At 46.1% G+C, this 25,712-nt stretch overlaps 1 protein-coding gene across 2 annotated transcripts in view; it reads right to left on the reverse strand.

The window, feature by feature from the left end:
- Positions 1–25,712, reverse strand: part of NEBL (nebulette) — a 299,135-nt gene that overhangs the window by 225,653 nt on the left and 47,770 nt on the right. For both annotated transcript variants that reach the window (XM_054390030.1, XM_054390029.1), the window contains exon 3: positions 4,123–4,207. In XM_054390030.1, the coding sequence (XP_054246005.1) occupies positions 4,123–4,207 (85 nt within the window). The remainder of the gene's footprint in view (positions 1–4,122; positions 4,208–25,712) is intronic.

Below are 25,712 nucleotides of genomic sequence, written 5' to 3' on the forward strand. Positions count from 1 at the left end.
TCCCTTTCCTTCTGCAAGTTCAACTGGAGTTGCTGCTTTTGATCTACACAGCACTGCCCTAGAAGAGAGCTCCAGGCCACTGAGCAATTTAGAGTCCTGTCAGGTTAGAGAGTTCAGTAGCTAAGGTACATGAAGGCAATTCCCAAGTAACCATTGCTGAGAGGAGCCCATCAGTTCATCCAGGAGATGCAAGTGCATGTGGAAAGCATCCATGGCATCCTACCGAGCAAAACAACTAAGCTCCAACAAAGGAAAAGATATTTTTTTTATCAGAAAGGCATAAAGAAAAATCTCACTCAAGACAATGAGTCCCTGTCTATAGCCTTTACTTAGAGAGGAAAAGAACTTAAAACTCCTTTTTCTTTAGTCAGGAGGCTCACCAAACCAGGGAATTCTCCAGAATGCATGTCCAAACTTACAGAACTTCCAGCTTCTCCTGAAATGCCTCCTTCCAACTACAGAATTGACTGAAAGGTCATGAGAGAAAGTCAAAAGGAGGGAAAAGCTCTGAAATTATATTATATAGAAGGAGACTGTTCTCTGCAAAGCTTTTAAATTTCCCCATTTGACTTCTTAACAACATAATTTTTCAAGTGTTTTAAAGCACAGCCAGCAGGGCCAGGGAGGTGATTCTCCCCCTCTGCTCCACTCTGCTCAGACCCCACCTGGAGCACTGCATCCAGTTCTGGAGCCTCTGTTCCAAGAAGGACCTGAACATGCTGGAAAGTGTCCAGAGAAGGACCACAAGGATGAGCAGAGGGCTGGAGCTCCTATCCTATGGAGACAGACAGACAGTTGGGGATGTTCAGCCTGGAGAAGTCTCTGAGGAGACCTTCTTGTGGCCTTCTAGTATCTGAAGGGGGCTACAAGAAAGCTGGGGAGGGACTCTTTAGGGTGTAAGGTAGGGATAGGATGGATGGGGGGAATGGAGCAAAATAGAAATGGGTAGATTCAGATTGGATGTAAGGAAGAAGTTCTTCCCCATGAGGGTGGTGAGACACTGGCACAGGTTGCCCAGGGAGGTGGTGGAAGCCTCATCCCTGGAGGTTTTTAAGACCGGGTTGGATGTGGCTGTGAGCAACCTGCTGTAGTGTGAGGTGTCCCTGGCCATGGCAGGGGGGTTGGAACTGGCTGATCCTTGAGGTATCTTCCAACCCTGACAATTCTGTGATTCTACTGACTCCTCCAGAAAAAGCCTTTAGGGTTGGTTTCTTTTGCTCCTGTCACGTTGTGGCAACATGACAGCCTGGCACCTGATGCTGACCTTAATGGATTCTTGACAGAGAACCCAGAACTTCAACTTAAAACACTGTCAACTGCTGCCTAAATGACAATCAAAACAACACATTTCCAAGAGCACAGGTCTGGTAGCTTAGACAATATTTAATGATTTCCTTTACCAGCTCCTCCTGCTTTGCTGAGCAAGATAAACAACAGTTCCAAAGCCACCGTTTTGAACAGGCACTTGGAGACCTGCAGTTAAACACAAGGTTGTACCTCCTCAGAACTAAAAGCATTAAATATGTTTATTTAGAAAGCAGAAAGCAGCTGTTATTGTAGAAAAGCTTTGCTCTTGACTTGGATGCCAATGTAACTTTTTAATGTTGCCTGACAGAATTTGTGCAATCCCAAACTGCCCCTGCACCAGCAGGAGTCTGAAGCAGCTCTGATGAATACTTGGAAGGTCACAATAATGGGATTCTGGCTCCATGGGAAAGGCTTTTCCTGAACCACCTGCATGTACTTTTTTCTACTGCACAGCTCTGAAACACGATGAGATGAGAGGAGACCTTCTAGCTCTCTATAGTTCTCTGAAGGGAGGTTGGAGCTCAGTGGTAGATGGTCTCTCTAGTAACAAGTGATAGGATGACAGGGAACGGCCTCCAGTTGCACCAGGGGAAGTTTAGACTGGTTATAGGAAGAAACCTCTTCCCTGAAAGGGTGCTCAACCATTGGAACAGGCTGCCCAGGGAGGTGGTTGAATCTTTATTCCTGGCAGTGTTTCCAAGAGGCAGAGATGTGGTGCTGAGGGACACAGGGGAGTCCCAGCCTTGGCAGAGTTAGAGGGTGGTTGGCTTTTTCCAACTAAAACAATTCTGAGACACAAATGATGCATTTGTTTCAGCTGGGAGGATTGCAGCTTTCTCTGGAAAGAAAGGACAGTGGACTAGACAGTCAGGGAGGATGATTCAGGATGACCTCAGGGAACTGCTTGAGAGAGTCCAGTGCAGAGACACAAAAACAACGAAGGCAGTGGAACATCTTCCTCATGAGGAGAGCCTGAGGGAGCTGAGGGCTCTGTGGCTTGGAGAGGAGGAGCCTGGGGGTGACCTCATTGCTGGTGATAAAGATGTGCAAGGGGAGTGCCCAGAGGCTGGAGCCAGGCTCTGCTGGGTGATGCCCAATGCCAGCACAAGGGGCAGTGGTGGAAGCTGAGGCATAGGAAGTTTCATGGAAAAAGGAGGAAAAATTTTGTCGCTGTGAGGTGACAGAGCCCTGGAACAGGCTGCCCAGAGGGGTGTGGAGTCTCCCTCTCTGAAGATATTCAAGACCTGCCTGGCTGTGTTCCTGTGTGACCTGCTCTAGGTGACCCTGCTCTGGCAGGGGGGTTGGACTGGATGAGCTTTGGAGGTCCCTTCCAGCCCCTAACATTCTGTGAAAGCAGGTAATGTAGCCATGAGGAAGTCAGCTTGCTGCTCCACATTTCTGCTGGTCACCAGGGAGCTGTCACCAAATCAGACTCATGTAGCTGAATCCTTATGAAGTCCCAATACACAGCCTCACCCATGGGGCAACAGAGAAAACACACCCCCTGAGATCTGCATACATCCATGTGGGTGCTCACACAGATACAGCACAGTGAACAACTGACAGAAAGAGGAGTCAAATTTTATCATCCTCCTGCATCCCAGCGTTTTCCACCAAATCACAAAAGTGTGCTCAAAGTTTCTACCCTTTTAAACAGACCTGGAAAAAGTATAGTTTGCAAGTCCCTCAAGTCTGTGATACAATAACTGTGGTACACAGAGCCACTGAACCACCAGAAAAGGAAGCAAACTCTGCTCTAAAATCCACTGAAGTCAAGAGACGGAGATTCCACAAACTCTTTTCTCTTCAGATAGCAGGATTTCAGCATGAAAGAATTTCTCTAACCACAACAACCTATTGACCCTCAGAGAGGTTCCCAAACACAAAAGCTGTTGTTGCCTAGTCTCTGTCTTCCCCTACAGGTTTTTCTTACATTAATTGACAACGATAATTATCAATTCATAATGAGAGGCTGCAACCAAATCCAGACTGAAAATCACAACAGAAAAAAAAAATCCACAACTTTCACAAAATAAAATGCAATCCAGTATTATCAACTGTCTCACACAGCCAGGCCAACTTCCAGTGTTGCCTAAAATCAAACAACAGAGAAGTGGGAAGGAAAGGGGCATTAGGGGGTTGTCCAGATATTAAGGAATTAATACCAATAATAACTGTGTGTAATGGACTACTGAGTAACAGCAGCAAACAAACATCATGTTGGGGTCACATAAGTCTTCATTGCCATTTTCATCTCTTCCCTTCCCCCCTCTTTTTCATTTTACAGGTTAAATCCATGTATTTTTAATTCAGTTTTGATTTCTTGCATATTTATCACAACTGGCTAACAGACTGCTCCCTGTATGAGCTCACAGAGGACGTAACAGATCCATCACTGATCATCCAGTTCAGTGCTGACAACCAATAAAGGCTTCTTGGATGTCTGCTTACGGCAAATTGTTTGCTAATCACACAACTATTTTATGATGAAGTTGGATGCAGGGCAACAATGACTGTGGAAGGCAGTTGAAGCCTCTGGGTTGAGCTATGACATTTCAAGCACTAAAAGATCCTTCATGTAGCCTTGAAAACTTCAGTGATGCCAACTGCCATAGCATGGTAAGTGGTGTAGGTCAAAGCAGAAATCAAACTCTTGAGTTTTGCAGTGTTATATCATCTCACATGTATTTTTTACAATTAAGTTACAGTGCTGCTGTGCATCAGTACAAAGAAATACCAATAGGGCTCAGAAAAACTATGGAGAGGCAGACTGAGAGTCCAGTATCAAGGAGACAAAAGAATTGTTTGATTTACCTGACTTTGCAATTCAGTTTGTTGCTTCAGGCGAAGATTTTCTGGTGTATCAGCCACTGTGGTGAAGGACTGCTTTGGGTAATGTCTAGAAGAAACACAAAGTCAAATGGTCAACATTTACACGTGCTAGAGAGTCAGATGCAGCCCAGCACTCTTTGCTAAAGAGTACAGAACTCTGTGGTAGTTTGCTGGGTTTGTGTTAGAAGGATTTACTCTGAAAACATTGTTATCAGTCATGCTTTACAGACATAACATGGATGGGTTCATAAAAATCATAGAAGAGTAGGGGTTGGAAAGGACCTCTGGAGATCAAGTTCAACCCCCTTGCCAAAGTAGGATCACCTAGGGCAGGTGACACAGGAATGCATCCAAATGGGTCTTAAAAGTCTCCAGAGAAGGAGACTCCACAATCTCTCTGGGCAGCCTGCTCCAGGGCTCGAGCATCCTTAAAATAAAGAAGCTTTTCCACATACTGAGGTGGAGCCTCCTGTGTTACTGTTCCTATCACAGGACACCACTGAGGAGAGCCTGGCCCCTTCTTTCTTGACACCCATCCTTCAGATATTCATAAACATTAATAAAATCTCATCTCAGCCTTCTCTTCTCCAGGCTAAATAGCCTCAGGCCTCTCAGCTTTTCCTCATCACAGAGATGTTCAGGGTCCTTCATCATCCTTGGACACCCTCAAGTATATCCCTGTCTCTCTTGAACTGGGGAGCCCAGAACTGGAGACACCACTCCAGATGTGGTCTCAGTAGGGCAGAGTAGAAGGAGAGGAGAACCTCCCTTGACCTGCTGGCCACACTCTTCTTAATGCACCCAAGAAAGAAATGTACCTGCAAGGTGAACTCAGTAGCAGGCTGCAATGCTGCACCTGTATATTGTGTTCCTACTACTGGCTTTGGCACTTTATAGACAGCTTCAACAGTCAAATCCTACTCATTTTCAGCAGCAGGATTTAGTCATTTTCATGGATTTATCCTGCAACTTCACAGCCAAATTAAAAAAAAACATAAACAGGCAATCTCAGAAGAGATGTGTTGTTTGGAGACAGCAACACCATCTCTGGAAGCTGGTGTTCCTCTCTACTTTCCAGCAGCTTGAGTCATAAACCAAAATATTCACCCAGCAACCATGCTGGAAAAGACCTTTAGAATCATCCAGTCCAACCATTCTCTGGCTCTATCAAGGCTGGGGCTAAACCATGTCCCTCAGCACCACATCTCTGCCTCTTTGAAACACCTCCAGGGATGGGGATCCAATCACCTCCCTGGGCAGCCTGTGCCAGTGCTTGAGAACCCTTTCAGGGAAGCAGGTTATTCTAATATCCAAACTAAATATCCCCTGGGACAACTTGGGGCCAACTATTAAAAAAGAATTGCTGGGCACAACACCTGCCAACCTACTCTTTTGTAGTTATAGTCAAGAGCTCCCAAGTCCACCTAAGCAGCAGCTTTGGCCACAGAAAGCACTGGGAGTGTTACACATACCTAAGGAGCCTGCTACCTGTCTTCCTGCTTTTTCAAACCCAGGGCTCCACCACCACACTTAGAGTCAGATGATGCCCAACAGCTGAACAGCAGTGCACAGAGAGGCAGAAATAGGCTTTGCTTAGAGGACATCAACTGGAAGTGGCTCTTGCATGAAGCAGATGGTATAAGCACAACATAATGTCTTGGGACAGAGAAATAACTTCCAGAAGGAACTTTTTTTTTTTTTCTTTGGCTCTTTTTTGTAGTTTGGATCTGGGATTTGGTTTGGGATTTTTTTTTTTTTTTTTTTTTCAGATTTCACCTCTTCTCTCTCACACTTCCTTCTTCCATACAGAGGAGAAGGATAAATGCCAGGCTAGCCACAAGGAGAGCCAGAAGCCCTCTTTGGAAAGCAGCAGTGCACAGATGGAGAAGCCAATGAGCCACCTCACAGCCAGGGCTTGCTGATACCCAAGGAAGATTATAGCAATGAAGAGTGCATAATGCACACCTCAAGCAATAGCAGCCCTTCAGAAAGCAGCCAAGAGATATCCATGGGTGAGCCACGTAGAGATCAGAATTCAAATCATATAGAAATAGAATTGACAAATTCCTGCCCCACCCCAAAAAAAAAAATTAAAAAAAGAATCAATTGGCACACAAACAGATCAGAAAGGATGTTAGGCACACAAGTCCTATGAGGAGAGGCTGAGGGAGCTGGGATTGTTTAGCATGGAGAAGAGAAGGCTCTGGGGAGACCTCATTGCTCTCTACAGCTACGTGAAGGGAGGTTGTAGCCAGGTGGAGGTTGGTCTCTTCTCCCAGGCAACCAGCAACAGAACAAGAGGACACAGTCTCTTCCCCACTGTGCAGGGGGAAGTTTAGGCTTGGTAAAGTTAATGTTCAGGGGGGGCATTTTCAACCCACCAAATCTTAGAAAGAAGCTCTTCCCAGAAAGAGAGATTGCTCATTGGGATGTGCTGCCCAGGGAGGTGGTGGGGGTCAACATCCCTGGAGGTGTTTAAGAAAAGCCTGGATGAGGCACTTAGTGCCATGGTCTGGTTGATTAGTTAGGGTTGGATGATCAGTTGGATTGGATAATCTTGGAGGTTTCTTCTTGATTCTGTGATTCATTGAATGCCAAAAGCATTCCCATAAACTTCCACAGCAGTTCCACTGCTCTTCACCATGGTTATGTGCCATGGCCCTGGTGCTATTAGCACAGCAATCACCTCTACTCACTCCTCTTAAGATGGAGAGCACAGCACAAGTCAGCTCAGATGGCTTTTTTTTGGCCCAATCCCCTTGTGAACAAGTGTGAACTGCAATGAGGCAATTGTCACAGCCATAGCCCCCAGGGACCTTGTGAGTAACAGGAGCAGAGAATGCATCTGCAAGCCCAGCTCCCAGATTAAACCTCCTCTCTAGCATGAAACACAGGACCATAAACCTTGCCCCTGTCAGACACCAGCTTTTACTTCTGATCATTTGCAAAAGAAATGGTTTCTTCCACAACTGCTCTTCAGAACTTCACAGGTCTTTCAGCAGTCAGAGCAGACCAATTAAGAGCTGACAGAGAATCACTGAATTCCTTTGGTTGAAAAAGGCCTTCAAGATCAGCAAATCCAACCCTTTTCTAATTCTACCAAGGCTGGGGCTAAATCATGTCCCTCAGAACCACATCTCTGCCTCTTGGAAACACCTCCAGGGATGGGGATTCATCCACCTCCCTGGGCAGCCTGTGCCAGTGCTTGAGAACTCTTTCAGTCAAGAACTTCTTTAATGTCCAAGCTAAACCTCCCATGGGGCAACTTGGAGTCATTTCTGCTCATCCTATTACTTGTTACTAGGGAGAAGAGACCAACACACACCTGGTTCCAACCTCCTTTCGGGGAGTTCTAGAGAGCAATAAGATGTCTCTTCAGCCTCCTTTTCTCCACACTTAACATTCCCAGTTCCCTCAGCTGCTCCTCACCAGCCCTGTTCTCCAGACCCTTCACCAGCTCTGTTGCCTTTCTCTGGACCTGCTCCAGGATTAAAGGCTGTTGCCATTCACTTACTCAGCCTTATTCAGAATGTTGGAATGAAACGTTGTCACAGCCTTAAACCAATACCAGAAAGATCATCAGACTAGAGCAACACCAACAAGGGCTACCAAGCTGGTCAGCAGCTGGAGCACTCTGCACTCTGACAACAGGCTAACAGAACAGGACTTCCTCACCCTGGGGAGGAGGTGGTTTGGATGGGACCTATCAGCAGTCTTACAACACTTGCAAGGCTTTGGAGAACTCCTGCAAAGAGTATTCGAGGAGAAAGTTCTTCACAGAGAGAGTGGTTGGCCATAGGAATGTGCTGCCCAGGGAGGTGGTGGACTCACCATCCCTGGAGGTGTTCAAGAGGGGATTGGACCTGGCACTTGGTGCCATGGTTTAGATAGTCATAAGGTTTAGGGTGACAGGTTGGACTCGATGATCTTTGAGGTCTCTTCCAACCTTCTTGATTCTAGTTGAGGATGCCCCTGCTGACTGCAGAGGGTGTTGGACTAGATGACCTTTGAAGGTCCCTTCCAACCCAGACCATTATATGATTCTAAAAGAAATCTTTTCATTCCTCTCATCCCATCACTTGGTACTAGGGAAAGCAGACCAACCCCTCCACCTGTCCCCAACCTCCTTTCAAGGAGTTGTAGAGAGCCAGAAGGTCTCCCCTCAGTCTCCTCCTCTCCAGACTAAACAACCCCAGTTCTCTCAGCCTTAAACTGAGAGTTAAAAAGCAGATTTGATCCTTTTCACACTTGCCTTTCAGCTCTGTAATTCTGTCTTCAAGAGTACGATGCATCTTAGATAGTTTCCAGATAATTCAGGATTTTAAATACTGGGGTTTTTTTAATGGTTTTGAAGCCTCATTCTCAGTAAGTTTAAAACAAAATGTGAAAGCTGCAGATAGGATTTAAATTTAACCACTGGTCTTTTTAATCTACTTGAGGCAAGCACTGCCATAAATCTGTAATATAAACCTCTTGTCTTTCTGGTTTGCTCTGCCATGGGGGTGGTTTCATAAATCAGCTGCAGCTAAAGTGACAGCCCTTAGTAGAATGCTCTGCTAATTTCATTTTGCTAAATGATTCTCTCTTACTTTTTTCCTCTCCTTTCTTTCTTTTTAATCACCAGAATACATTGTGATAAATGGTTAACAGGATCAGTTTAAAGGCTGCTTTGGATTTCAGCTGGTGTTTTGGGGGGTTTTCTTCCCCAATTGCCATGTGCATTGTTTACTACCCTGATGGTATGTAACTACTTGTCATTGAGATAATCAGTTTACACAGTCAATTTAAGCATAATGAAGCACTTCATGGTCAAGGCTAGGAAAAGGGATTTTTTTTTTTTTTTTTGGCTTGAAGTATGGAGCTGATGCTTCTAAAACAAGTAATGATCTTAGAAATCATAGAATGGCTTAGGCTGGAGAAGACCTTAGAGATCATCTACTGCAGAGGGGGTTGGACTGGATGACCTTTACAAGTCCCTTTCAATCCAAGCCATTCTATGATTCTAATAAAAACCTTTTCTCTGCCATTCTCTTGAATGCATGAAATAGGAAAAAAAAAAAAACACCAAAACTTTCACCTTAGCATCAAAAATCCATAAGAATACCATGAGAGGTCAAGAAAAAATGTTTATCTACTGCTTACTGCTTCTATTGAGCCTTCTTCTTCCTAAGAACTATCGATTGAAAAAACTATTTGCTACTAAAAACTGAAACTCTCATTCATTCCTTTAAAAACTCTCAGCCCAGACATCAGTAGACAACAGCAATGAAACTGGAGTGAAGCTGTTGCACTCTCCTAAAACTGAAGGAAGAAAACTAGTTGTAAGCCTTCCATAACTCAGAACAACCTTGGAAACTGAACATGGTCTAGATTTTGCTTCTAGCTCCCAACTTCCAGGCTTTCTACTCCTTAACTCTTCTGTATGAGCTCACTGGCTCTTCATTTTTATGCTTGCCTTTGTTTCTTTTGCAAAGCTATAAAGCTAGGCTTAATTAGACGACTGGTGCCTCTGAATTCCAAAGTTAGCACCCACAGACATAGATTCATAGAACGGTTTGGGTTGGAAAGGACCTTAAAGATCATCTAGTTCCAACCTCCTGCCATGGGCAGGGACACCTTCCACTAATCCAGGTTGCTCAAGGCCCCATCCAATCTGGCCTTGAACACCTCCATGGAGGGCATACCCATGACCTCCCTGAGCAACCTGTTCCAGTGTCTCAGCACCCTCACTGTCTTTCTGCTCTCCAGTGTAAATCTCCCCTCTTCCAGCTTCAACACATTCCCTCTTGTCCTACCACAACAACTCCTTGTAAAAAGTCCCTCCCCAGCTTTCCTGTAGGCCCCTTCAGGTCCTTGAAGGCTGCTAAAGTCGTCCCCAGAACCTTCTCCTCTACTGTCTGAACAGCCCCAATTCTCTGAGCCTGGCTCCATAGGGGAGGTGCTGAAGTGTGTAGCAAATGGAACCAAGAAGATGCTAAAGAGCCACCTGGAAGACCAACAAGAAGTAAGTTATAGAAAGACATCCTGTTTTTTTCTTGAAGCTTGCAAAGACTGTCATTCAGATGGCTATCAAGAAGGTAGGAAATCTACTGCCCCTAAAAGCCAAAAGACATCTGCCAAGCCATGTGTCTACTGAGCTGGAGTCACAACTGCCTGACTTCCTCAGAGCTGTAGGTGTCATCCTGGAGTGCCTGGCCATCTATGTCACACACTGCTGCCTTCAGAGGGACTCTTTCTGCAACTAACTAAAGCAGCAGACCTCAGATAATTTAAGTCACTTGGATACTAGTACAGATTTGGAGGAAGAGACCAGAAGGGAGATGGAAACAACTCATCTCCAGTGTCTTAGTATTGCTACCTCTTTAACTGTAATTGCAGTGTGTTAAGCATTTCTCTGCCAAGCCTGTGCCAACATCAGCAACTCCAAGTTAGCAGCAAAACAAAACCAGAAAGGTAAATTAAAGAGAGTTTCTGTTTACATGGAAAAAGCTAGGGGTGTAGCCAAGTGGAAAATGCCAGAAGTAGTAGGGCAGAGGCTCCATACTGCTTTTACATTTCTAACAGGGTTGGCAACCACTAGAACTGGCCTCAGCCCAGGGACTCAGCCAGTGCAGATCTCTTTGCAGAACTTTCCTACCCTCAAGCAGATGAACACTCTCTCCCAGCTTCCTGCTATCTTCAGACATACTGAAATGCCTCAATTCCCATGCCCAGATCACTGATAAAGATATTAAGGGAGCTGGCCCCAGCACTGAGCCCTGGAGAACACCACTTGTGGCTGGCCACCAACTGGTTATAACTCTCCTCTCCACCACACTTCAAGCCCAGCCATCAGCCAGTTTTTACCTTGTGAAGCATCCACCCCCAAAAGCCATGAGCAGACAGTTTCTGCAGAAGGATGCTGTGGGAGACAGTGTCAAAGGTGTCCAGATGAACAACATCCTCAAACCACCTGAGTGCAGGTCAGTTTGCATCCAACCACCAGTAAAGCTTCCTCTATAGGCCTGTTGTAATTTACACTACAAAAACCCTCTTGCATTCCAAACCCTGCATTTGCTGTATGCTTCAGAAACAAAAATAGTATTTTGAATCTTAACAAGCCATAAATAAGCCTTCTGCCAAAAGTGAACTGGGCTGCAAATGCCTCTTGGATATATAATTATAATTCTTTACTCCTTCTGAGATTACTCCTGGGGGCTTCATATGGATATTTACACTGCAAGAGAAGCCTACCACCAGACAGGAGTACAGAGTTCCTGCCACAGAGAGCTTTTAACACAGCAACAAATGGACAAAATAAAAACAGTTTCAATATTCAAAGTAGAGCATTTCCAAGTGCTGCAAGCATTTCTTCAGCATCTGCTTAAAACTGCAAAACTGGGCACACATTTAACACTTCAAACACATTGCTCAAGTTTGAGCTCAGCAGTGCCAGGCTCCTTCGTCTGTCTGTCCTCCTGTACCAGCAACACCTCAGGCTTTGGCTTATGGAGCTCTGTCTGCATTTTCAAAGCCCAGAGACAAAGGTTTGCAAGGTGTTCAGCATCACCACTTCTCCTCAACTGAAGGTGAGGAAGACCTCACATGAGAAGGCTAAGGCACAGAAACAGAGCGATAGGGGTTGGAAGGGACCTCTGGGGTTCACCTACTTCATAGAATCATAGAATCAGTCAGGGTTGGAAGGGACCACAAGGATCAGCCAGTTCCAACCCCCCTGCCATGGGCAGGGACACCTCACACTACATCAGGCTGGCCAGAGCCTCATCCAGCCTGGCCTTAAACACCTCCAGGGATGGGGCCTCAAACACCTCCCTGGACAACCCATTCCAGGCTCTCACCACTCTCATGGTGAAGAACTTCTTCCTCACATCCAGTCTGAATCTCCCCACTTCCAGCTTTATTCCATTCCTCCTAGTCCTATCACTACCTGATATCCTGAAAAGTCCCTCCCCAGCAGAGCAGGTTCACCTAGAGCAGGTTGCACAGGACCACAGCATGTTAGGGGTTGCAAGGGACCTCCGGAGATCTTCCAGTCCAACCCCCCTGCCAGAGCAGGACCAGAGAATCCAGCACAGGTCACACAGGAATGCATCCAGACAGGGCTTGAAAGCCTTCAGAGAAGGAGGCTCTACCACTTATGGAGGACCCATGGAGCAGAACAGTGACCAAGAAAAGCAAAGACAAAACCTCTGCACACTACAGACCAAGGCTGCCAAAGTGAAAACTAAAGTATCTGGATGAGAGTTCCTCACTTCATGGACTTCACTGAAACACAAATGGTGAAAGACTATGGTGGAGCCCAAACCAGTACATGGGGGGGGAAAAGGCCAGTTTTCATAATCTGTGACTTCTGTGGAATAAAAATATATCAATAATAATGATAATATTAATTATTATTAATAATAATAATTAGAAACCTTAAGAACAGATCACTGATTCCCTCCAGTGTAATCCTCAGTTCACTGCCCATTCCAATTTTTCCAAAGCCCCAAAAGCCCAAATCATCCAGAATTCCATCTGAGGGAGAGAGCAATGAGTCTCAGTTTCCATCTGCCTGTAAGAGTGATTGCAGTTTGACTGCATGTGCCTGGTAATGACACAATGCACATCAGAGCTATCAGACCACACAATTTACTCACCCAAACAAGAGATACAATGGCCAATACTACAAATAATAATGGTTTGCTCTTCAGAGACACCTAGAAGTACCTGCTCTCCTACTCACAACTCCTGGCCCTTCTGAGGTGCTGCCATCTTTGTTCTCCAATGCCAAGATAAAAAAAAAAAAAAAATGGAAAACAGGGTTCAAAACCTTATCTCTCTTAGTGGTTTAGATAAAGAAAATCATAGAATGGCTTGAGTTGGAAGGGATCTTGAAGATCACCTAGTTCCAAGCCCCCTGCCATGGGCAGGGACACCTCCCACTAGACCAGGCTGCTAGAGGCCTTACCCAGACTGGCCTTAAGCACTTCCAGGGATGAGGTGTCCACAACTTCCCTAGGCAATGCATTCCAGTGGCCCACCTGGAATTTTCATATTTAAACAGTCAAATGTTGTTACAGTGCTAGATTCTTGTCACTACATTGTGCCTTAATGACAAATTTCCTGCTATTGAGATCTCTCACACACAAGTCATAGAATCACTTTGGCTGGAAAAGACGTTTAAGATCACCAAGTCCAACCATTACCTAACTCTACCAAGTCTTGTGCTATGTGGATTTTGTCTCCCTAAAGCCAACAATTGCCAAGGAAGGTAAATGAGGAAGGCACTGCTGAAAATGCTCACAATTGAGGTAAGACTAGCAGTGGGATGAAGGCAAAATCTTTCCCAGGGAAACAGATTCAACTCTCTCAGTGCTTTCCACCTCTCATTCACACAATCACAGAATGCATCTGGCTGGAAGGGACCCCCAGACATCATCTTGTCCAACCCTCCTGCAGTCAGCAGGGACATCTCCAACCAACCCAGGCTGCCCAGGGACCATTCAAGTTTTGCCTTGAACGTTTCAGGGATGAGGACTCAACCACATCTCTGAGCAACCTGTTCCAGCATTTCACCACTCTCATTGTAAAGAACTTCCTCCTTATGTCCAACCTAAATCTCCCCTGCTCCAGCTTCAAGCCCCTCATCCTAGCACTGCAAGCCCTTTTTTCTGCTATCAGTCTCCTCTCAAATCTCTACCCTTAAGACTCTGCCTATTGCTTCTTGGCTGAAAGTGCTGGGAAAGAAGCAATAAGTGAACAAGAACTCTGCCATGCCAGGAAAGGGTTCTGCTTCCAACACAAATTCTTGCCAGAAGTGCCAGCAGGACAGCCAAGCACATCCACCATTCCCTCCACGTGGTGCTGCACACAATAGCCTTGCTCAGGTCCCACCATGGGTTACTCTACCACCAGCCTGACAACAGATGGAGGCAGAAAGAGACAGTCCATGGTGGCATACTGATCACTCCTAGAGAGGAAGGCTCAGCCATATGCCTCCTGCTACTTGGGAATGCAAGCTGCAGTTGAAAGCAGCCTGGCTTTGTCAGACAGCCCTCGGCTCACAGCTTCGCTTCGCACAGAAGGGTGCCTGGGGCTGCATGAGCAGGAGCACAGCTCAGCAGGCTGAGGACTAACCCTCCTCTGCCTAGCACTTATGACACCACTTCCACAATACTGCATCCATCACCAGGCTTCTAATACCAGAAAGATCATCAGACTAGAGCAACACCAACAAGGGCTACCAAGCTGGTCAGCAGCTGGAGCACTCTGCACTCTGACAACAGGCTAACAGAACAGGACTTGCTCAGCCTGGGGAGGAGATGGTTTGGATGGGATCTATCAGCAGTCTTACAACACTTGCAAGGCTTTGGAGAACTCCTGCAAAGAGTATTCCTCTCGTCCTATCACTTGGTGCTAGGGAAAACAAACCAACCCCTCCACCTGTCCCCAACCTCCTTTCAAGGAGTTATAGGGAGCCAGAAGGTCTCCCCTCGGTCTACTCTCCAGACTGAACACCCCCAGTTCCCTCAGCTGTTCCTCACCAGCCCTGTTCTCCAGACCCTTCCCCAGCTTTCTTGTCCTCCAGACCTGCTCCAGCACCTCAATGTCTATCTTGGAGTGAGGGTCCCAAAACTGACCAAAGTGCTGAGTACAAATGGGACAATCACTTCTCTACTCCTGCTGGTCACACTGTTCCTGATCTAGGCCCTCCTCAAGCTTCAATCCATTCCCTCTGTCACTACAAGCCCTTGTAAAAAGTCCCTTATCCCATTTTTTGGTAGGCCCCCTTTAGGTACTGGAAGGGTCCCCAGAGCCTTTTCCTCTCTAGGCTGAACAGCACCAACTCTCATACCCTGTCCCCATAGAGGAGGTTAAGACATCTCACTGCAATCCCCCTTGCAGATTACTGCCTGAGGGAAAACCTGTCCAGTGTAGGGGAATCCACCATTTCCCTTGGGAGATGATTCCAGTGTCTGACTGTTCTCATGGGCAAACATTTTCCTCTGGAGTCCAATGGGAATCTCCCCAGCAGTAACTCATCCCCATCAGCCCTTGTCTTTTCCATGGACTCCTTGTCAAAAGGGAGTCTCCATCGTCCTGGCAGCCACCCTTTATGTCCTGGTCCATGGTGCTAAGGTCTCCCCTCAGCCTTCTCTTCTCCAGGCTGTACAACCCCAGCTCTCTCAGCCTGCCCTCACATGAAGGGCTGCCAGGCCTCTGAGCATTCTCCTGGCCCTTCTCTGGACATTTTCCAGCCCACCCACATCTGTTTTGTACAGCAGGGACCAAAACTGCAGGCAGTGTTCCAGGTGCACCAGCACTGAGCAGAGTGGGACAATGACAATGACTTGCTTCTCTCTGCTGGTGATGCCCTTGGTGATGCATCCCAGCACCCTGTTGGCTTTCTTTGCCCCTGCAGCTCATTGTTCACTCATGCTGAGTTTCTTGTCCACCAAGGCCCCCAGGTCCCTTTGCACAGGGCTGCTCTCCAGCCAGCTGGATCCCATTCTGAGCTGCACTCCTGGGTTATGTATTCCTATCTGCAAGACCTTACACTTGTACTTCTTGAACTTCTTAAACTTCTTGTTAGCACACTCCTTCAGCCTGTCCAGGGCTTCCTGGAGGGTGACTCTTCCTTCTGGAGTGTCAACCTCCCCACTCATTTTGGTGTCATCTGCAAACTTCATCAGGGTGCTCTTGATCCCAACATCACTGCAGTTCAGAAGACTACTCAGCATTCTGTGGGCCTATTATCCCCACCTGCTAAATTTTCAGAACCTCTAGAGGTATTAATTAGGTTGGAAACCACAGCTCCAGCAACTGCATGGGAGGGGAAATTACTCCCTCACGACTGCAATCAGAAAGCTTTGCAGGGAAGGAAACACAGAGGAGGGCACAATCATCATCTTTGATAAACACCAGCCCTGAAGCAGCAGTGAGAAGAAAGCGTGGCACTGTCAGTGCATGAGTGTTGGCTGAGCACAACAAGAAGAGAAAGGAGAGAAAACTGGAATAAGAAAAATTGTCAAAAGTGATCTTCCGATGCTCACATAATGGGAGTCGGAACCTGGGAAATTGTTATAGACTAATAATTCACAGAACCACACAATGGTGGAGCTTGGAAGGCACCTCTAGAGACCAGCCAGTCCAACCCCCCTGCTTTAGCAGCATCACCTAGAGCAGGTTACACAGGAACATGTCCAGGTGGGTTTTGAAAGCCTCCAGAGACTCACAACCTGTCAGGGCAGCCTGCTCCAGGGCTCCAGCACCCTCACACCAAAGAAATTTTTCCTTATGTTCAAGTGAAACCTTCTGTGTTCTAGTTTGTGCCTACTGCCCCTTGATCTTGTCACTGAGCACCACTGAAAAGAGCAAAGCCTGATCCTCATGTCTTCCCCCCTTTAGATATTGATCAGCATTGATCAGATCCCTTCTCAGGTTGCTCTTCTCCAGGCTAAACAGCCCCAGGTCTCTCAGCCTTTCCTCTTAAGAGAGATGCTCCATTCCTCTCAGCATCTTTGTGGCCTCCCTTGGACTCTCTCCAGTAGCTGCCTGTCTCTCTTGGGCTGGCCCAGGACACTGGCTTTTTGACCTGAACATCACTAACAGCACAGTAAGTTTTATCAGTGGACCAAACAAGGAATGGAGAAGTTAGTCGTGAGGCTCTCGTCCAAAACCAGCCTGCAATCAGTTTGTCACAGATGGGGTGAGACTGAAATCAGAGCTCTCATTCCAGTAATCACCAGGGCTGCCTCTAAACATCCATGGAGAAAGACAGGCACCTCCAAACAGTGACTCATCACATTCTCTAAGAGCTAAGACACTGCATGGAGGAACAACAACAAAAAAAGACTCAAAGACCTTTGGAAACAGCCTGTCAAGGCAAAGTGAAGAAAAGCCACAACCCATCACCTCCCCACGGGACCTCCTGGAAGAGGCTGACTCACACCAGCTGATGGATAGCACCCAGCTTTTTGAGAACTTCCCAGCAGACTAGCAGTACCCCTTGAGAATCTCATTTAATGCCACAGCACTGCAAGGACCATTCAGTTTTCTCTTTGACTGTCATCAGGCTATCATTTATGCTACCCACTCTCCTGCATGTACCTCTTTTGTCTTGGGAGCCTGGAAGTGAGAGCACTGAAGAGGCTGAGAGAGACTATGAGTCCTTAGGAAACTATTGTAGACTTAGATAACTGTTGGACTCAACCATCTTAACCATTTTCCAATCAAAATCATTCTATTCTATGATTAATCTGCAGACAGAAACAGACATTTAGTCAATGAGATGAGCTTCATGACAGCTAAGATCAGCATGCACAACTGTACTGCTAAAAGAAACCCAAAACTACTGCATAGCATCACAGAATGGTTTGGGCTGGAAGGGACCTTGAAGATCATCCAGTTCCAAGCTCCTGCCATGGGCAGGGACACCTTCCACCAGCCCAGGTTACTCAAGGCCACATCCAACTTGGCCTTGGACACCTCCAAGGAGGGGGCATCCACAGCCTCCCTGGGCAATCTGTTCCAGTGTCTCACCACTCTCACTGGAATGAATTTCTTTCTACTATCCAGTCTGAACCTCCCCTCATCCATCTGCAATTCAGTCTCTCTTGTCCTATCATTGAGTCCAACCCCCCTGCCAAAGCAGGATCACCCAGGGCAGGACACACAGCAACACATCCAGGTGGGTCTTGAAAGTCTCCAGAGAAGGAGACTCCACAACCTCTCTGGGCAGCCTGCCCCAAGGCTCCAGCATCCTCACCCCAAAGTTGTTTTTCCTCATGTTGAGGTGGAACCTCCTGTATTCCAATTTGGGTCTGTTGACCTTGTCTTGTCACCCAGGCTTTTACTACCTGGTTGAAGACACACAAAAATAGAGTTGAGAAAGCATAGACCCAAACATCCTTTAGCATTTTCAGCACTTCCACAAACATATTGATCATTAAAGTGCAGCAATATGGAGAGGTTCCCCCAACCTCAGCCTACTTGAGAGCCCTCTATTCCTAGACACTTAATGATATTTATATTTCATATGTGAAAAACACAGGAAGTGCTAAAAAATTATTTATGCCTCCACTTTACTCAGCAATTTTTGTTCAAGTGTGACACTGAACTTTGGAGCACTGCTGCTAAATGGAAACAGTAAAAAAAAAAAACAAAACAAACCCAAACAAACCCACACAACTATTTTAAAGGGAAAAATTTCTTTTTATAGCTGTTGAGAGCCTGGCTGCAGAGCTGTTAGGCACAGACCAAATGGAAATATTACTGTTATTAGTAGAGGTGATACTTGAATATTGACAAATATTGATTAGATCAAATGCTAGTGTGTCCTATAAAGTTCTCCCACCAGACAAAGATCCAGCACACCAAGAAGGCACTAAATCAAGCCCACCTTCCCAGAAACAGCCATTAGGTAACTAGGCAAAGGCACTGGGCTTTGATTCATGGCTTTAGTGTTCATGTGTGAATAATACAAAGATTCATAAGGTTAGACAAAACTGAGATTCTTGGCTCAGGTTTCCATATAGAATGGCAGGGGTTGGAAGGGACCTCTGAAGTTCAATCCCCCTGCCAAAGCAGGATCACCCAGGGCAGGTCACACAGGAACACATCAGGGTGGGTCTTGAAAGGCTCCAAAGAAGGAGACTCCACAACCTCTCTGGGCAGCCTGCTCCAGTGTCCCATCACCTTCACAGCAAAGAAGCTTTTCCTCATGTTGGGGTGGAACTTCCTGGGCTCCAGTTTGTACCCATTGCCCCCTGCCCTATCACAGGACACCAGGTTGGACAACCCCAACTCTCTCAACCTGTCTTCATAGGAGAGGTTCTCCAGCCCTCTGATCATCTCTGTGGCCCTGCTCTGGACTTGCTCCAACAGGTCCATGTCCTTCTTATGCTGGGACCCAATCTCAAAGTTGGGTCTTAAATTAGGTGGCCAGTGGCCTATTTCCTAAGGAACTCCCAAAAGCTTTGTTAAAAATAAATAAATAAATAAAATAAACCCAGCAAAAAGTCCAAGTCAATGCCCAACATTTCAGTCTTCACTGTCATGATGTAAAGCTTTACTCAAATATCCCTGCATAAGGTTTACAGATTTACCAGGTTCTCTTTTAATTCCTGAAATACAGAAACAGAAGCATTTTTATGATTCATCTAAAAAAATCCTGATCAAAACAACATCGTGGTGGAGTGCTGCAGGAAGGACTCAGTCCCTCAGCATCTGTCACTGGCCACAAAAGGCAGTGTGCCAAAAATCATGCCAAAGTCCCTGCAATGTACAGGAAAGTCCTTTAGAGCACCTGAGAGCATTCTGCTTCCTCCTCAAACACTTCTGATCTGAGAGTTTCCCTAAGCAGGTGTTGCTGCTGGTTTCAGATAACTCAGAAGAAAAGTAAAATCATAGAATGGTAGGGGTTGGAAGGGAGATCCAGAGATCATCCAGTCCCACCCCCCTAACAAAGCAGGATCACCTAGGGCAGGTCACACAGGAATGCATCCGGGTAGGTTTTGAAAGCCTCCAGAGGATACAACTCCACAACTCTCAGGGCAGCCTGCTCCAAGGCTCCAGCACCCTCTCAGTAAAGAAATTGAGATGGAATTTCCTGTTACTGAGTTTACCTCGGTTGCCCTCATCCCATCACTGGGTATCACTGCAGAGAGAGTAGCTCCATCCTCCTGACAGCCACTCCTCAGATATTTATAGACTTTCCTAAGATCTCCTCTCAACCTTCTCTTCTCCAGAGTAAACAGCTCCAGGGCTCTCAGCCTTTCCTTGTAAGGGAGATGCTCCAGTCCCTTCACCATCCTTACAGCCTCCATTGGACTCTCTCCTGTATCTCCCTGTCCCTTTTGAACTGTGGAGCCCAGAACTGGACACAATACTCCAGATGCAGCCTAACTAGGGCTGAGTAGAGGGGGAGGAGAACATCCCTCAACCTGCTGGCCACCCTCTCTCAATGCACCTACTGCAGTCACCCTGATGGCAATGCAAAGCAGGTAACATCCAATTCCACAAAAGAGAACTTCCTAAAATAAAGAGTTTTTCAACTACACAGGAAACTATTTTTGTTGTTGTTGTTAATTCCTGCTGTTACTTACAGCAATATTTGATGCACACTTACCTATAGTTTGAGAATAAATTGAAAAGATCCAAGGGAAGAAAAAAAAAAAGTAAATAAAAAGGAAGAGTTTGCCAAATAGTCAAGAAACTATTTTATACTCAAACAGTGGTTTCAGCTGCTCCTCCTGATGGTGGGACATACTTAATTAGACCTGTTAAAATAATACCTGCTCTAGAAAAGAGGTGCTGTGTGAGGAGCACCTGAGGGAACCGGGGTTGTTCAGTCTGAAGGAGAGAAGGAGGCTGAGAGGAGACCTCATTGCTCTCTACAAGTCCCTGGAAGGAGGTTGGACTGAGCTGGGGGTTGGTCTCTTCTCCCTAGTGAAAAGTGATAGGCCTCAAGTTGCAGCAGGATACAGTTAGGTTGGATATTAGAAGAAACTTCTTCCCTGGAAGGGTTCTCAACCACTGGATGATGCTCCCAGGGAGGTGGTTGAATGCCCATCCCTGGAGATGTTTCAAAGAGGCAGAGATGTGATGCTGAGACCATGGTTTAGCCCCAGCCTTGGCAGACATAGAGAATGGTTGGTCTCAATTTTGAAGTTCTTTTCCAAAGAAAACAATTCTATGAGTCTATGGTTATGGAACATTAACTAAATACCATTAAACAGCATTTATTAGAAGCTGTTCTTTTTGCTGCTCAGAAAAAAAAGGAAACAAACCACACACATTCAAATTACATCTCATATTCCTGTTTCTTTTTCATGGAATCCAAATATTCTCCCTTTGCATACCTGAAGGTTATTTTCTTTTCCCCAGACAGCTCACACACTTAGAATTCTTTTCCTAGGACTTGCTCAGGAGGGGCCATAGATTCTTCTCATAGCTGTCTGATGAGACAGCTGATTGTTGTGTTGTGTTAACTCCCAACATGACCTCCAAACCATCATATCATGCCTCATTGAGCCTTGCTTGTTTAAAACCATGCCAACATGACAACTTGCCTGCTTGCAGCAAACTGTGGCAGTTATAGAATCATAGAATAGTTGAGGCTGGAAGGGACCTTCCAAGGTCATCTAGTCCAACCCCCCTGCAGTGAGCAGGGGCATCTTCAACTAGATCAGGTAGCTCAGAGCCTCACTTTGATAGGATGCTATTAAAACTTCTCATCCCAATCTGCAAGAGAAAGGTCCTGGCTCTACCCTCTTACCCACACGGGATCCCCCAAAACATCTCCACCCTCTCTGGAAGCCACCCAGGTTGGAAGAGACCTCCAAGCTCATCAAGTCCAACCGACCACCCAACCCTAACTAATCAACCAGACCATGGCACTAAGTGCCTCATCCAGGCTTTGCTTAAACACAGACATCGACCCCACCACCTCCCTGGGCAGCCCATTCCAATGAGTCCCATTCCTCCCAGTTCCTCTCTGCCCTCAACAAAAATGGGGTTTGCCCAGACCACTAAGATGAGGTCTAGATGTTCTGGGTGAGATTTGGTCCTCCTCTCAAAGAGCAGCAATTTAGGCTTTGAGTGAAGAACTAGGATTTTGGAGCAGCTGCTGTCTTTTGTTACATGTCTGGGTAGGAGTTTTCTGCCCCAAGGACATTTTTATTTCCAGGACATGTTTATTTCCAGGCATACAGCACTGGGCATTAGCAGTGTTCCAAGTCTCCAAGTTCTGGAGCTGAGTCCTATCTGCAGCTGCAGGGTGGGAATCTTCTCAACAGTCTTTAAGAGGCATCCTAGCTTCTAACTTAACTTGAGTTAGTTCCTCAGGTTTTTTATTCTAAATAGGGATTTCTAGGGTTAGACCCATCTGAACTGCTTCAGTTGGTGGCTATAGGATCAGCATGGACTGCAGGATTTTAAAAGTGTGCTTCAGCCCACATAAAAGGAGTTCTCATGGCCTTGTTGCATGTGTGCAGTTGAAAATATTTTGCTTTTAAGTTGGGACATGTTTCAGTTGTGCTTTGATTAAGAGATGCTTGATTACATGTCATCAAGAGCTTAGACTAAAGTGACAAGTCACTGTTCTGCTTTTAAGATTACAAATTCTCACTACTGAAAACACAATTCCTCAAGTCTGTCCAAGACATATCTTCAGTGACCCAAATTAAAAAAATAAAGTTTCAGGTCATTTCTCACAAGGCCACAATTTTATGGCACTAAATTGAAATTGTAAATTTCAGCTCTCTAGCAATTGCCTCAATTGCTCTTTGCAGTGTAAGAAGGAAAACATCTTCCAGCACCCATAGAATGCAGCCCTGCCCAGGAGTATATGCAGAAGTCACCAAGAAGAGGGAGACACAGGCTCTCTCCTTGTCTACCTCCCATGGCCTCAAAACAAATGACATGCTTGCATGCCAGCCTTTTTGAATGCCACTGATTAAAGCACAAGAACAAAGAATTCAGAACTATCCACTACAGAAATTAACCTCTGCAAAGGGATCTGGCCAGGCTGGATCAATAGGCTGAGGTCATTGGATGAGGTTTAACAAAGCCAAGTGCTGGGTCCTGCACTTGGGTCACAACAACCCCATGTACGCTCCAGGCTTGGGGCGGAGCAGCTGAAAAGCTGCCTAGCAGAAAAGGACCTGGGGGTGCTGGTTGTCAGACTGATGAACATGAACCAGTAGTGCACCCAGGTGGCCAAGAAGGCCAACAGTACCCTGGTCTGAATCAGGAATAGTGTGGCCACCAGGACCAGGGAAGTGACTGTCCTCCTGCACTGGGCATTGGTGAGGCCATACCTTGAGTCTTGGGTTCAGTCTTGGATTCCCCACTCCAAGGAGGGCATTGAGTTGCTGGAGCAGGTCCAGAGAAGGGCAACGAAGCTGGGGAATGGTCTGGAGAACAGGGCTGAGTGAGGAGCAGTTGAGGGAACTGGGGTTGTTTAGGCTGGAGAAAGGGAGGCTGAGGAGAGACCTCATTGCTCTCCACAGCTCCCTGAATGGAGGCTGGAATCAGGTGTGTTGGTCTCTTCTCCTTAGTATCAGGTGATAGGACAAGAGGAACTGCCTTGCAATTGTGCAAGCTGAGATTTAGATTGAATATTAGGAACAATTTCTATACTTCAAGAGTGGTCAGACAATGGAGAACAGGCTGCCCAGGCAGGTGGTGGAGTCACCATCCCTGGAGGTGTTCAAGAAGCATGTGGCCATGGCACTTGGGGACATGGTGGGGTTAAGTTCATGGTTGGACTCGATGATCTTGGAGGACTTTTCCAACCAGAAAAATTCTGTGAGTCTGTGACTGATAGTTTGTAGCAACAATTACATCCTTTGAAGGAAAGCTCAGAAATTCCCATCACTGTTATTTCTGCTTTGCTAGCAATGATGTGCAGAAACTTATTGTCTGCATCCCGCTGCACCTTTCGTTGCAGAAGGAGGAGGCCTTCCAGTGATGGCTGCTAGCTCACCACAGCTATTTTCAGCCTCCCTAACACATCCTCAAGGCAAAAAGAAATCTGAATTAATTTCACTGCTGCAGTGAATAAAAGTTATGTTTCCCCTCCAAAGTCACCCATGCAAAATACATAATTAAATACAAAAATATTTAAGGTTCTGGGCTTTGCACAGCCAAGAACAGCAGCTGGGACTTTTCCTCAAGGGAAGGGTGCTTCCTTCCCAGCAAAACAATCCAGGTCATCTGTCACTATAATGGCAGTGACTCAACGCAGCAGGGATTTCTGTTTAAAGCCTCCCAAACCTGAATGCTCTGCACTCTATTGGAAACCATAGGGGGGGAAAATTAATTTAGAATTTATTGCCGTGCCTGTTATCCTTTTTCAGGCTTTCTACTCACTGGAAGGCAGCTTATAGAGCTCTGTTACCTCCCGAGTTCTGGGTTTGCCCATTCTACTTAGACGTCGCTTCAGTGACATGCTGGCAGTTGGTGGCAATAGCAAAGAAATCAGCAATTTCAGGATCCTTTGATCCCTTTGAGCTCATTCCTCTGCTTCTTTTTTCATATCAAAGGCTTTGCCTTCTGCTTTCATACCCTCCACAAAGAGATGCTCCCCAGCTTTCCATCAGCTCACGGCAAGCTGTCCTGCAGTCCCCGCACTCCTGGGTCAGCCACCCCCCCGGCTCCATCCCTTCCTGCCAGAGGATCCCTGGCACTTGGGAAGAGAACAGAGCAGTGAGGAGCTGCTGCAAATGCCATGAAATGCAACTCACAGAACCACAGAGTGGTAGAGGTTGGAAGGGACCTCTGGAGATCATTGAGTTCAACGCCCCTGTCAAGGCAGGTTCACCTAGAGAAGGTCACACAGGGACACATCCCAGTGGGGTTTGAATGCCTCCAGAGATGAAGATTCCACCACCTCTTTGGTCAGACTGTTCTAAGGCTCTATCACCCTTAATTTAAAGTTTTTCCTCATGTTTAGATGGAACTTCTTATGTTGAAATTTGTGCTCAGTACCCCTTGTCCTGTCACTGGGCACCACTGAAAAAAGACTGATCCCATTTTCCTGACACCTGCCCTTTAAATATTGGTCCACATTGATGAGATCCCTCCTCAGTCTGCTCTTTTCCAAACTGAAAAGCCCCAGTTCTCTACGTTTTTCCTCAAAAGAGAGATGTCTGTGGCATACAGAGTAATGTCCTTCCACAGACATGACCAAAGAGCCTGTTCTTTTCCACTGCCCCTGCTCTCCACCACACTTCTTTTACCTAGTTCCCCTGCAGGGTTAATCACCTTGGGCAGATCTTTGTGCCAAGGCAGCAGTATTGCTTTTAGCACTTGAAGAGGCTTGTTTGGAGCCCCTGGAGTGCAGCTCTGCACAGCACTGCACTGTGCCTCAGGGACATATACTGAGAGTTGCATTGTTAAAAGCACCTTGAAGTTGTGCACCAACTCCCTAAATGACAGCTGGATGCTTCCATCCATCCTCCAGGCATTTTTCAAACACCTACTCTCTCAGCTTTGTTTTATCCAGAATAATCAAATAATAAGGGGTCTTGCTTCAGTAGGGTGTAAAATTCTTAACCAGTAGCTGAGGAATCAGAGTGAGGAAAGTCCCAGAGAAGAGCATGCCTCATACACAACCACTGACTCCCAGAAGCAATTATAAAGACAACCTGGGATCAAGTTCTCAAGATAAATTCATCCAGACCCCTAATTCCACATTAATAATGCAGGGTAGGTGTTGGAAAGGACAGAGAAGAAACAATGAAACCTTTGCTAGATGTCCTTCTTGTCATGGAAATCCCTACTCCATAGCTTAACCCAGCAGTAGATCCAAAACAGAACACAAAGGAAGCCTGAGGTTGGATACAAAAAGTTATTAAACCAATTAGAAACAAAAAATAAAATCATAATCCATCCAGAATAATTCAAGACAAAGAAACTTGGACCTAGAAAGCATGGTGTAACAGTGAGCTGGAAAATCAGAGTATAGGACAGAAGGCTCCCAAGTTCTTGACCAATTCATTCTATTCTCAAGCATCTATCACTGGTTACTGTTACAAACAGGATACACAGGATGTGGACCTCTGCTTGACCCCATATGGCTGTCT

The sequence above is a fragment of the Indicator indicator genome, chromosome 20 (assembly GCF_027791375.1).
Source record: "Indicator indicator isolate 239-I01 chromosome 20, UM_Iind_1.1, whole genome shotgun sequence".
NCBI classification, from domain to species: Eukaryota; Metazoa; Chordata; class Aves; order Piciformes; family Indicatoridae; genus Indicator; species Indicator indicator.